Here is a 12,085-nt window from a genome sequence, read left to right on the forward strand (position 1 = left end):
TGTTTTTTGCTTTACGATGTTTTTGACAGCTTGGTCTTTCTTCGCTATATGAGTCTTTTAATGGTCTCTGTTTCGTTAGGCGGCTGTCTTCGCTTGGGAACTGTGTTTCGCTTAATGATGTTTCCTATGGCAATTTTCGCTTTACAATGACAATCCATTCCCATCGGAATGGATTATCAGGTTTTCAATGCATTTCAATGGGAAAACGTGTTTCGCAAGACGATGTTTTCGCTTAACAGTGATTTTCGCGGAACGAATTAACATCGTCTTGTGAGGCACCACTGTACAGTCATGCCATCTTTTGGTTGCTGCACAATGGTGGAGGGCAGGGTTTCACTTAACTGGGGCTTATTTTGGGGGTAGGGCTTATACAACGAGCATCCTGAAAAATCATACTAGGGCTTATTTTCAGGTTAGATTTTATTTTCGGAGAAACAAGGTACTTTTGGATTTTTACAAAGCTTGGTGTTTTTGGCAGTTGGAAATGATGGAAAAGAATTGTGCGCTGTATTGAAATCCCACTTTCTGATCTCCTGGCTTTATTGTGGGTTTTTTAAAAAAAATCTTTTAAACCTATGTAATCCCAGGATACTAAAGTTTGCCCTGTATGCAGCTGTGATTTCATATTGACACATGGAGATTTGAAGCATTTATTATTATTTATCACTTGTGTTTCCTGTGCACAGTGTAAGGACATAGGTTTATTTCTGTCTTTTGGAACAATCCTGCAAAGTAAGATAAATCAAAAGCGTGGCATTTTGGCATATGTCACTCTGTTGACAAACAGAGGAGTGTATGAGCCTGATGTCAGTATCCTCCGATTACAGCTTCTCTGCTTCCTTTTCAGTGTACTTCAGATCAACACCTCTTGAGTCAATTAATTAATTTTATATTGTGATTAGACTGGGAACTAAATTACTAGAATTAAGAGTTTAGACTGTTACAGTCCTGGTAAACACACTTTCTTCAGCGTGGTCTCTGTGAATTCACACATTTGGGTTAAATCAGCACCTGCGCTGGAACTTCGGAACCTTCTAGAGCATTTCTGAAAAAGATACAAAGTTTAGGTTGCCCCTAGCACGCATGCTCCATTCCCTCTCCGCCTCCGGTTCCTTTTTTTCCGCCATTGTGCTAGGAACGTTTCGGACAGAGCTCTCTATTTTGATCGATTTGGCTTGATTTTGGACTGTATTTTTGACCATTCTTGCTTCTATTGCCCCTTAATCTTGGACTGCTTCGACTATTCTCTTGCCTGACAGACTTTGGCTCTTGTTTGACCGTTTTTCCCCACGCTTTTGGATTGCCTGATTGCCAGGCTGATTACCTCAGTGGGAAGCGCCATTATCACCTCAGTGGAGGCTCCATTATCCACATCTCCTGATTACCGTGAGAACTCAGGCTCCTATAGCCTTCTGTGGACTGTTTTATGTCCCCCTGAGGCCCTTTTAGTAAATGTAAGGCGTGCTCCAGGAAGATGCCCTTTTATGATAAGCATAGTCTTTGTTTATTTTGCCTCGGGAACGCGCACAATACGTCTGCTTGCTGCCATTGTAAAGAATTTACTAAGGCTGCTTTGAAAGCGCGCCAGCAGAGACTTAAGCTCTATCTTTGGGAAAATACTCTGTTTGCAACCCATCCCTCAGAGATGGAGACTTCCTCCAATCCTTCAGGGACCTCTCGTTCTGAGACAACTGTGTCTCTCCCCTCTACATCTACTTCCAAGTCATCTAAGCCTTCTAAGAAAGCCACCTCAGGTCCCTCCAAGAAGGCTCCTTCTACATCTAAGGGGCCTGTTCCCAAGGGCATTGCAAAGGCTAAAAAACAGGCAGAACAGCCTAAGAAGTCCAAGGCTAAAGAAATCACCCCTCTTCCACCTGTTACACCCTCACTGCCTTCACCAATTTTGGAGGATTTGTCAAGGGATCAGGAATCCCTATCTGAAGCGGCTTCATCTTTGCCATTCTCCCAGCAATCTGAGGCACCGTTTGAGTCTGGGCATTCACCCAGTCTGGATAAAGTTGAGGAGGCTGTGTTATCCAGCCCTCATTCTGCCCATCTTGGCCCTGCATCTGTTGGCCGGGCGACTGAGACTCTACATTCCCCCTCTTGCTCCCTGAGGAGAGATCTCCCTCCTCGCAAAAAGGGGTCGAAAAGGTGGCATTCTTCCTCTGATCGACGTTGTGATTCTGACGTGGAGACTTCCTGACATCGGAAGAGACACAGGCATGAATGATCTGGACACAGTCATTCAGGTCGAAGGAGGACAAAACATTGACATCGACATTATGATACCGATTCAATGTCGTCCTCTTCCTCTTTTAGTTACTGCAGGCACAGAAGGAGGCGCTATTCTCCCTCTTCGACCTCAAGTTCTTCACCTTCTCCATGTTGATGTCGACAGGCTCATAATACTCTTCCTTCTATGGATATGAAGGCTTCTAAAAAGACTTCTACCTCGATGTCGAGGGTTAAAAGTACCCAACAAAATGCTCAGTTATCCTTAGCTGAGACTGCTCTGCATAGAGTTCCATCTGAGGAAGAGGACCAGCTTTGTGAGGTGTCTTCCAATCAAGATGAAGAGGTTTTCTCTCCTTTACAAGCCCGATCACCAGTGGAGGTGGACTCCTTCGAGTCAGATACAGGGCATCCCCATCCATCCTCTCCCTCTGAGGATTTCTCCTATTATTCACAGATGGTGACCAGAATGGTTAATGTCTTGAAAATGCAAACACAACTTCCACCTCCTCCAACAGATGATACAATTTTTGGGCACATCGATCAAGAGTCTTCTCAACCACTTAGCCTCAACTACATTTCCCAACTGTTTAATCTGATTATAGACGTTTGTTCTCAACCGGCCACCCCTCTTTCTGTCTCTAGGAGGAATAAGAATATATATAGGATTCATGGAGATGAAGTCAATTTCTTGTCTAAGCATCCTGCTCCCAACTCTGTCATTGTCCATGCGAATGTGTCTAAGGCTTCAGGGAGGCCACATGTTACTCCCACCAATAAAGAAGGCAGGAAGACGGATGTTTTGGGTAGGAAAATTTACAACTTCCAGTCCTTCCTACTAAAGATATGTAATTACCAGGCAGCAATGGGAGCATACCAGAAGCATCTCTGGAATAAAGTGCTGCCAGCGCTTCAAGTTGCTCCTGAGGATATCAGGTAAGAGTGTTTAAATGCTCATGCTGAAGCTATAACATTATCCAAGCACCAACGTTTAGCTGCTAGACATGCCACAGATGTTTCTGCTAAAACATTGAATTCTGCCATAACCCTTTGATGCCACGCCTGGCTCAGGGCATCTGGTATTATTGAGGACGTGAAAAAGCAAATTGAAGAACAGGCTTTTGATACGAAAGGTTTATTTAACAAAAAGACTGATGAATCACTCAAGTCCATACATGAAAGGGGGTTTTACTCCCAGTATTTCACAGTTTGAAAAAAAAGATGGGTGTCTCAGACCCATACTAGACCTCAGGGACCTCAACACTTACCTTCAGCCACGCCGGTTCCGGATGGTCACCCTGGAGTCCATCGTCCACCTGTTGAGAAAGGGAGATTGGTTTGTGGTTATAGACCTGAAGTACGCATACTTCCACGTCACCATACACCATCATCACAGGAAGTATCTGCGGTTCATAATCAACAACAAGGTCTACCAGTATGCGGCCTTACCATTCGGCTTAGCAACGGCTCCACGCACATTTACAAAGTGCATGGCTCCAGTGGCTGCATTTCTACGTCTACAAGGTGTAAAAGTATTCCCGTACATCAACGATTGGCTCATAGTGTCGCCGTCCAGACAGAAAGCCATTCAGGATACCAGATTCACTCTCCACACTCTGCAAAGTCTAGGCCTCACCATAAATTTCGAGAAATCTACCCTAAAGCCTTCTCGAGTTATGAGTTATATAAGAGCAACACTGGACTCCAGAAAGGCACGGCTCTTCCTTCCTCCAGAGCGCATCCACAAACTACAGACCGCTCTTCAACAGTTTCAACCACAGTCCCTAGTGTCAGCACAACATCTGCTGGGCCTCATGGCCTCAACTACAGCATCCTTACCACATGCCAGGCTAAAAATGTGCTCACTACAGGCTTGGTTTCTCCATCATTTCGACCCAATGTTAGAGGACCTGAGGAAGAAGATCCTAGTCACCCCATAGCTGGCAAAACAACTACATTGGTGGGGTTTCCAACCTCATCTGCTCATGGGCTGCCCTTTTCGACCTCTGCAACTCTCTGCACAAGTAACAACAGATGTGAGCTCCACAGGCTGGAGAGCTCACTGCAACGGTCATACCATACATGCCCTCTGGTCACATCGTCAAAGAGGACTCCACATCAACCATCTGGAGATGCTAGCAGCGATCAAGTCGTTCAGAGCCTTCCTGCCGCTGATACAGGGTCGTGCTGTGCAAGTTGTAACAGACAACACCACGACCTTGTACTACATCAACAAACAAGGCAGGATGAGGTCCTTATCCCTTCTCTACCTTGCAGTGCACCTGTGGGAGTGGTGTTGCCACCATCACATTTATCCAGTGGCAATCCACATATCCACATCAGAAAACCAACTGGCAGACGAGCTGAGTCGCCGGAAGGGACAATCCCATGAGTGGGAACTGGATGACGATGTATTCCAGATGCTGTGCAGAAGATGGGGACGACCGACCATCGACATGTTTGCTTCGCACATGAACAGGAAGTGCGAGAGGTATGCATCTTCAGCAGGCAGGGGCCCCGGTTCCCAGGGAGATGCCTTCATGATACCATGGCAGGACCACCTTCTGTACCTGTTTTCACCAATCCCTCTGATCCAAAGATCTCTAGTCAGGATCAGACAGCAGAGGTTGTCAGCAGTTCTCATAGCACCATACTGGCCATGTCAACCATTGTTCTCTACTCTGGAGGAGTTGGCCACCGAGGTATTCAGACTTCCACTTGTGCCACATCTGCGACACAGGATTCAGGGAATGTTCTACACCCGGAGTTGGACTCCCTCCACCTGGCTGTGTGGAAGATCTGCCTGAAATCAAAGAGGTGTTAGACAAATCCAAAAAAAATCTACTATCCTCTTATACAAATACAAGTGGAATAATTATCTTCGTTTTGCCACTGCCAGAGATCTCCAGACTTCTCCAGTCTCCCTACAGACTTTACTCTTGTATCTCAAACATCTTTTTGATCTCGGCCATACCTTGTCGACTCTCAAGGTGTACATTTCTGCAATAGTCTCTTTCCAACCCAGGGACTCAGAATCTTCACGTCTCTTTTCTCATCCTACATTGAAAGCATTCTTAAAAGGACTGATCAACATTCACCCTCCTACAAGGCCTCCAGTACCTCAATGGTCCCTTACATTGGTTCTGCAATCACTCATGAAGCATCCCTTTGAACCTATGGCTTTGTGTGATGTTAAATTTCTTTCCCTAAAGACTCTGTTTCTAGTTGCAGTTACGTCTGCTAGAAGAGCAAGTGAGTTGGCAGCCCTAAGGTCTGATCCTCCTTACCTACAATTCTATAAGGACAAAGTTATGTTGTTTCCAGATGTTTTGTTCCTGCCTAAAGTTGTTACAGATTTTCACCTCAATCAACCTATTTTGTTACCTACCTTGTTTTCTGATCCTTCGTTTGATGTTGAAAAAATGCTCCATTCCCTGGATGTTAGAAGGGCGTTAGCATACTTTGTTTCCAGAACAAAGGACTTTTGGAAAGCTGAAAGACTTCCTGTGCTTCTTTGGACCACAAAAGGGTTGTGCAGCAGCATCTTCTACCTTGTCACGGTGGCTTGTCTCCACTATTACTCTTGCCTGTCAACTTGGAAGTAAAGATGTGCCTGAAGGTCTTAAGGGACATTCCACAAGGTCCATGGCGACATCTACTGCCTTACTACGTGGTGTGGACATTCCAGAAATCTGCAAGGCAGCAACAGGGTCCAGAGTGTCCACATTTGTGACCCACTACAAGTTGGACCTTCGGGCAAAGAAGGAGACGAGTTTTGGAAGGGCTGTCTTGACATCTGTCCTGCAGTGACAGCCCTCCTTCCGGTAAATTAGCTTGTCAGTCACTCAAATGTGTGATTCACAGAGACCACGCTGAAGAAAGAAAGGTTACTTACCTGTAACCATGGTTCTTCAAGTGGTTCTCTGTAAATTCACACATTCCCACCCGGCCTCCCCACTATCCATTACTGCTTCCTTTATGATGAGCTCTTGATCTAGCAATGGCGGATAAATGGAACTGGAGGCGGGGAGGGAATGGAGCATGCGTGTTAGGGGCAACCTAAACTTTGTATCTTTTCCAGAAAAGCTCTAGAAGGTTCCAAAGTTCCAGCACAGGCACTGATTTAACCCAAATGTGTGAATTCACAGAGAACCACTTGAAGAACCATGGTTACAGGTGAGTAACTTTTCTTTCTTAGTTTGGACCTAAGAGGAGATTGTAGCTTATGAAATCAGTGAATTGTGACACCTCAGGGGGAAAAATGCCACAAGGACAAAGCCCACAGGCACACTTATGCCTCTCTCCATACATGCTGAAGTAGATACATTTTGCCTGCCACCACTGCACATGGAATGTGTCTTTCTCTGTGCTTGGGAAGTATGGAAGTAGCCCAGATTCATGGGCCTTAGAGTCAGCAGGATGGATGCAAAAATTAATGGATGCAAAATTCAGGATAGACCTCCTTAGACTGGTAGTAGAATGATCCAACAGGCTGATTTAATGGGCTGTTTGAATCTGATGGAATCCCATCTGCATGTTCCAATCCAGACTCTCCACCAGAAATTCCTCAATCACTCAATCACTTCCAGTTTCTAACAAAGGCATTTTCTAGTCTAAAAGAAAATGGCAAATAATGCTCCCTAGAGTATTCTTGTTAATTTGCTATTTTTGGGTGCAAATATTTTTGTTAGATTGCAGTGAGGGCCATGTGTGGGCCTATAAGCCAAATGTGGCCCACCACTGATGTAATCAAATAGTATAGTGATGATCTTGCAAAAGGACAATTGTTTCCAGAATCATACTGTTCTTATTACTGGAGCCATGCTGTCGTGGGTATTCCTCAGATATACGCAAGAAATTGCTATTACCCAAGTTTTTGCTGATTTTACCATGGCAGAGGCAATATTTGTGGAACTTTTATGTATCTTCTCATTTCTGTGTGGATTTATGGAAATCAGAGCATAGATCCTAAAGTATAATGTCATATTGTATTGGTGTTTTTTTGAGCTTTATCTTTTTTTAAGAATAGGTTTTAGTTCTCAATAATTCTGTAACTAATTCTGAGTACTTGGGATTGAGTGGGGTTGTATAGAAATCAAAATTAATATAGTTTTGCTCATTAAATTAATTGATCTTACCATTGCAGTATCGGAAAGAAAGTTATAACTTCCCCTCCCAGACATCATGATTTTGTTGTTATGTTTTTATCCTGCCTTTCCTTAAAGGAACTCAGTATCATATGCAGGCTCTTCCTTTCCCCCTTCCCTGAACCCAGCATCCGTGTGAGGTGGGTTAGTCTCAGAGATAGAATGGTTGGTCCAAGGTCAGTCAGTGAGGATTAGAACCTAAATTCACTGATATAAGACTTTCATGCTTTTCACTATAGCATTGTCTCTCTAAATACAAGAAATATCAGATAATGAAATTACAATTCTTCAAATGTGTTTTAGAGAATCTTGTTATTGCTCCCTTGAAGCCTGTAAAGCATTTTCCTTTCCTTTTCGTTGTCTTTTAGTTAACAAATCTAAACCTAATGAATGGAGCTGTAGGGAGAGTGACTGCAGCTTCCCCCAGTTACCGACCACCGCTCAACCCAGGAGGCTCACTTTGGGCTTTTCAAACACACACACACAACTCTGAAATCAGACCTGCATCTTTGACAGTTAGGTAAGTTAAATAACTTCAGCCTCAGAATGCTTGTGTAACTTTTGGAGATGTATCTGAATATCACTTGATTTCAAGGATATATGTCAACTGAACGAAACTGGAGTGAAGAAATGTGTCACCTTGGAGGAGCTCTGCAATTCCACAGGCAAACTTAAGAATGAGTGATTTGATATTGGTGATATCATATGGGTTAGAAAACACCCAAAGTTGTTGCTGGATATGCATTTCGTTTATATGTAGTATGTAGTGGCAAGATGAAAGAAACAGAAGACTATCTCTTTTCCTCATTTCCTGCTTCGTATCTAAACTAGTTGTAATCTCCATATTATCTTCAGCAGTAGCTCTATATAGTGCATTACAGTAAGCCAGTCTGGATGCAATGAATGACTTCACAAATTTGGCTTTTCAAATAAAGGATTCAACTAACAAACTAGTCAGGGGAAGTAAAAGCACGCATGGCCACAGCTAATATCTGTTCATCTAGAACAAGGGTCTCCAAACTTTTCACATGGAGGGCTACATAATATATTTGTGATATTTTCGGGGGCTAAAGGAATGTGCGCATGCCCACATGCCCATACTCCTGCCTGCCCACATGTACGCACCCCTGCCTGCCCACACGCACACACAGACTCCCTCCCACCCACACGCACCCCTGTCCACACACATGTATGGGCCAGATAAAAAGGCCAGGTGGGTTGGATGTGGCCCTCGGGCCATACTTTTGAGACCCCGGTCTAGAAGTAAGAACACTTCTATGTATTTCCCCAACCTATGAATTTGTTGTAATGTAGCGGATGGAGTGATGAACTACGACTCAGATTCCAATCCCTGCTCAGCCATGGAAGCTCACTAGGGGTTGGGACTAGTAAAACCACTTCTTAAATATGTCACATACCTTGACAACCGTATTAGGATCACTATAAGTCAGACTTTATTTATTTATTTTGTCTTGTTTATAGGTTATTTTTCTCCTGATACAGGAGCTCAAGGCATCTCACAATATTAAAAATAATAGAATTTAAAATACAGTAAGTTAAACATCAAAAAACCCTATAAAACTAATTAAAATACATTGAATAATTAAAAATATGTATACCGCTAAATAATCTTAAATAAAAAATGGCATTCAGGGACTCAGTCACCATTATTAAAAGGTTCATTCTTCAGCTGTCAGTGGAAGGATAAAAGGGAAGGGGGCCAACCTGACCTTCCAAGGGAGAGCATTCCATAACCTGGGAGCAGCCACAGAGAAAGTTTTCTCTCATGTCCTTATCAACCATACCTGTGCTGGTAGTGGGACCGAGAGGAGGTGAAGGCTAATATGGAGAGATATGGTCCTTCAGGTAGCTTAGACCCAAGCTTTATAGATAATGACTAGCACTTTGAATTGGGTCTGGAAACGGACTGGTAGCCAGTGCAGTTGTAGCAAGGGCTCTCCGTTTTGAAACAGCTGAAGTTTCCAAAATGTCTTCAAAGGCAGCCCCAAGCAGAGTGCATTAGACTAATCCAAGTAGGATGTAATTAGGTATGTGTCACTGTTGCAAAATCAGACATCTTAAGCATATGACTTGGCAACATGTAACACACACACACAAAGACATCTGCTATTTAAGAGAGCAAGAAATACCATCCAGAATAGACTTAAACATTGCCTTCGGTATCATTAGAATCTTCAAGTACTGCTTCTATCAAATGCAGATTAAGTTTCTGTTTACTCACACTCATACTCACCAAATATAAGCTACCACCACTTTCTTTAACAGCAGATTTTTTTCAGATTCTGATGTCTAGAATCCTATTAACTGGAGAAGCTATGAATTGACCCTGGTATTTTCATGCAGACCAAGCATGTGCTGTACCATTAAGTCACAACTCTTGACCCTGAACTTTCACTTTTGGGTTAGATTACTATAAATGCAGGGATGGGGAACATCTGGCCCTCCAGATGTTTTTGGGCTATGAGTTCGCCATTAGCTGTGCTGGCTGAAGCTGAAGGAAGTTGCAGTCCAGTAACATCTGAACGGCCACATGTTTTCCATTTTTGCAGAAAACAGAAAGCATGTGTTAAACATACGGGTACCCTTGGGAATAGTTGGAAGCTTCAACCTGTGCAGAATTTGGCAGGAAGAATTCTGACCAACTTAGCAAAGCTGCATGAATTCTTAACGATTTATATTGGCTGCTGGTTTTCATTTTAAAATTCAAGATCACTTGGAACACCAGCACCCAAAGGAGTGCTTCCTTCTTTATCATAAGCCCCTTCATTAAGATCCTCAAAGGAGACCAACCCTTCTCATAGTACCATCAGTAGGAGAAATACTTTAAAAAGAGGAAGCCCTATTAGTGATGGCAATCCGGTTTTGGAATGTCGTCTGTAAGAATGTACAATGGTCTTTTTTTGGCACTAAATTAAAGTATTCTCATTTGCCCACCATTTTTAGTGTTAACTATGCTTTAATTTGCTTGTTTGCTACTTGAATATGTTTTTTCAATAGTTTCTTTTTTAATCTTTACATGGTGTTTTCTTTCGTGGCATTGGATACACTGCCCAGGGACCCCTTGGTACACTTTTAATAAACAAATAAAATGGTCTGCTCCTACCTTTTACTCTTTCCTATTCCTCTTTTCACTGAAGAGCTGCCACTCTTCCCTTTAACCCTTCTGCTGCTGCAACTAAATTCAATAGCCCTTTTATCATCATGATTCTTTTTCTGCCTGTTTGCTTAATTTACTTAAAGAAAGACGAATGGACAGTTCAGGCTTCGGCTTCTATTTGTTGTTTGCCTTCGATAGCATGCTATAGAGACAGTTGTTTGTGTGTAAAAGGTTGCAAATCAGTGTGGATAGGTTTGTTCTCCTTGCAGTCCAGGGGACTCTCAAGAGTCTCCTCCAGCACCACAATTCAAAAGCATCAATTCTTTGGCGGTCAGCCTTCTTTATGGTCCAGCTCTCACTTCCATACACCATAGCTTTGACTATGCTGACTTTTGTCAGCAAGATGATGTATCTGCTTTTTAAGATGCTGTCTAGGTTTGTCATCACTTTCCTCCCAAGAAGCACGTGTCTTTTAATTTCATGGCTGCTGTCATCATCTGCAGTGACCATGGAGCCCAAGAAAGTAAAATCTGTCACTGCCTCCATATCTTCCCCTTCTATTTGCCAGGAGGTGATGGGACCAGTGGCCATGATCTTAGTTTTTTTTATGTTGAGCTTCAGGCCATTTTTTGCGCTGTCCTCTTTCACCCTCATTAAGAGGTCCTGCCAGTGTGGTATCATCTGCATATCTGAGGTTGTTGATATTTCTTCCAGCAGTCTTAATTCCAGCTTGGGATTCCTCCAGTCCAGTCTTTCGCATGATGTAATTTACATATACCGTATTTGCCGGCGTACAAGATGACTTTTTTGGCCCCCAAAACATACCTCCAAGTGGGGGGGGGTCATCTTGTATGCTGGCTGCACTTCATTTGGGCCAGGAAGGAGCCGCCACCGTCGCCGAGTGAGTGATGCGGGGCTGCGCTGGCCGGGGAGGAAGGCAGGCGAGCAGGCAGGCAGTTGGTCCGGATGGATGGAGGGAAGCAGAGCCGGCCATGCCTGAGGGGCCAGAGCCCGCCACCGGGCTGCCTGCCACCCTGCGCCACTGAGCCAGGTGCGCGCTCGCTCGCCCACCACCCGCCCGCTTCCCCTCCTCATCCTCATCCTCCTGCCGCCGCCCTCCCAGCCTCTTCCCTTCTTCCTCGCCCTCCTCCCCGCCGGCCATGAACTTCCAAGGCAGGCCCGGGCAGAGCCCTGGGCACCCGCCGCCAGCACCGCAGCAGAGCCGCCCACTCTATATTTTGAGTGGAAATGTTGGGGGGTCGTCTTATATAGCCAGTCGCCTTGTATGTCGGCAAATACAGTAAGTTAAATAAGCATGGGGACAATACTGTATAGAGCAGTGGTGTCGAACTGTGGCCCTCCAGATGTTCTTGGACTTCAACTCCCAGAAGCCTTCACCACCACCTCTGCTGGCCAGGCTTTCTGGGAGTTGAAGGCCAAGAACATCTGGAGGGCCACAGTTCGACACCACTGGTATAGAGCCTTGTCATACTCCTTTCCGAATTTTGAACCAGTCAGTTGTTCCATATCCAGTTCTAATTGCTTCCTGTCCCACATACAGATTTCTCAGGAAATACATAAGGTG

General features: G+C 44.2%; 1 protein-coding gene across 15 annotated transcripts in view; it reads left to right on the forward strand.

Moving 5' to 3' along the window:
- TTLL5 (tubulin tyrosine ligase like 5) overlaps nt 1-12,085 on the forward strand; it is a 209,563-nt gene that overhangs the window by 130,225 nt on the left and 67,253 nt on the right. For all 15 annotated transcript variants that reach the window (XR_013544935.1, XM_020793842.3, XM_020793848.3 and 12 more), the window contains one exon: nt 7,751-7,902. Coding sequence is in view for 14 of the 15 variants with exons in the window: in XM_020793842.3 (XP_020649501.3) it covers nt 7,751-7,902 (152 nt within the window). In the remaining variant the exon portion in view is untranslated. The remainder of the gene's footprint in view (nt 1-7,750; nt 7,903-12,085) is intronic.

Source organism: Pogona vitticeps, chromosome 1 (assembly GCF_051106095.1).
Source record: "Pogona vitticeps strain Pit_001003342236 chromosome 1, PviZW2.1, whole genome shotgun sequence".
In the NCBI taxonomy this organism is placed as follows: Eukaryota; Metazoa; Chordata; class Lepidosauria; order Squamata; family Agamidae; genus Pogona; species Pogona vitticeps.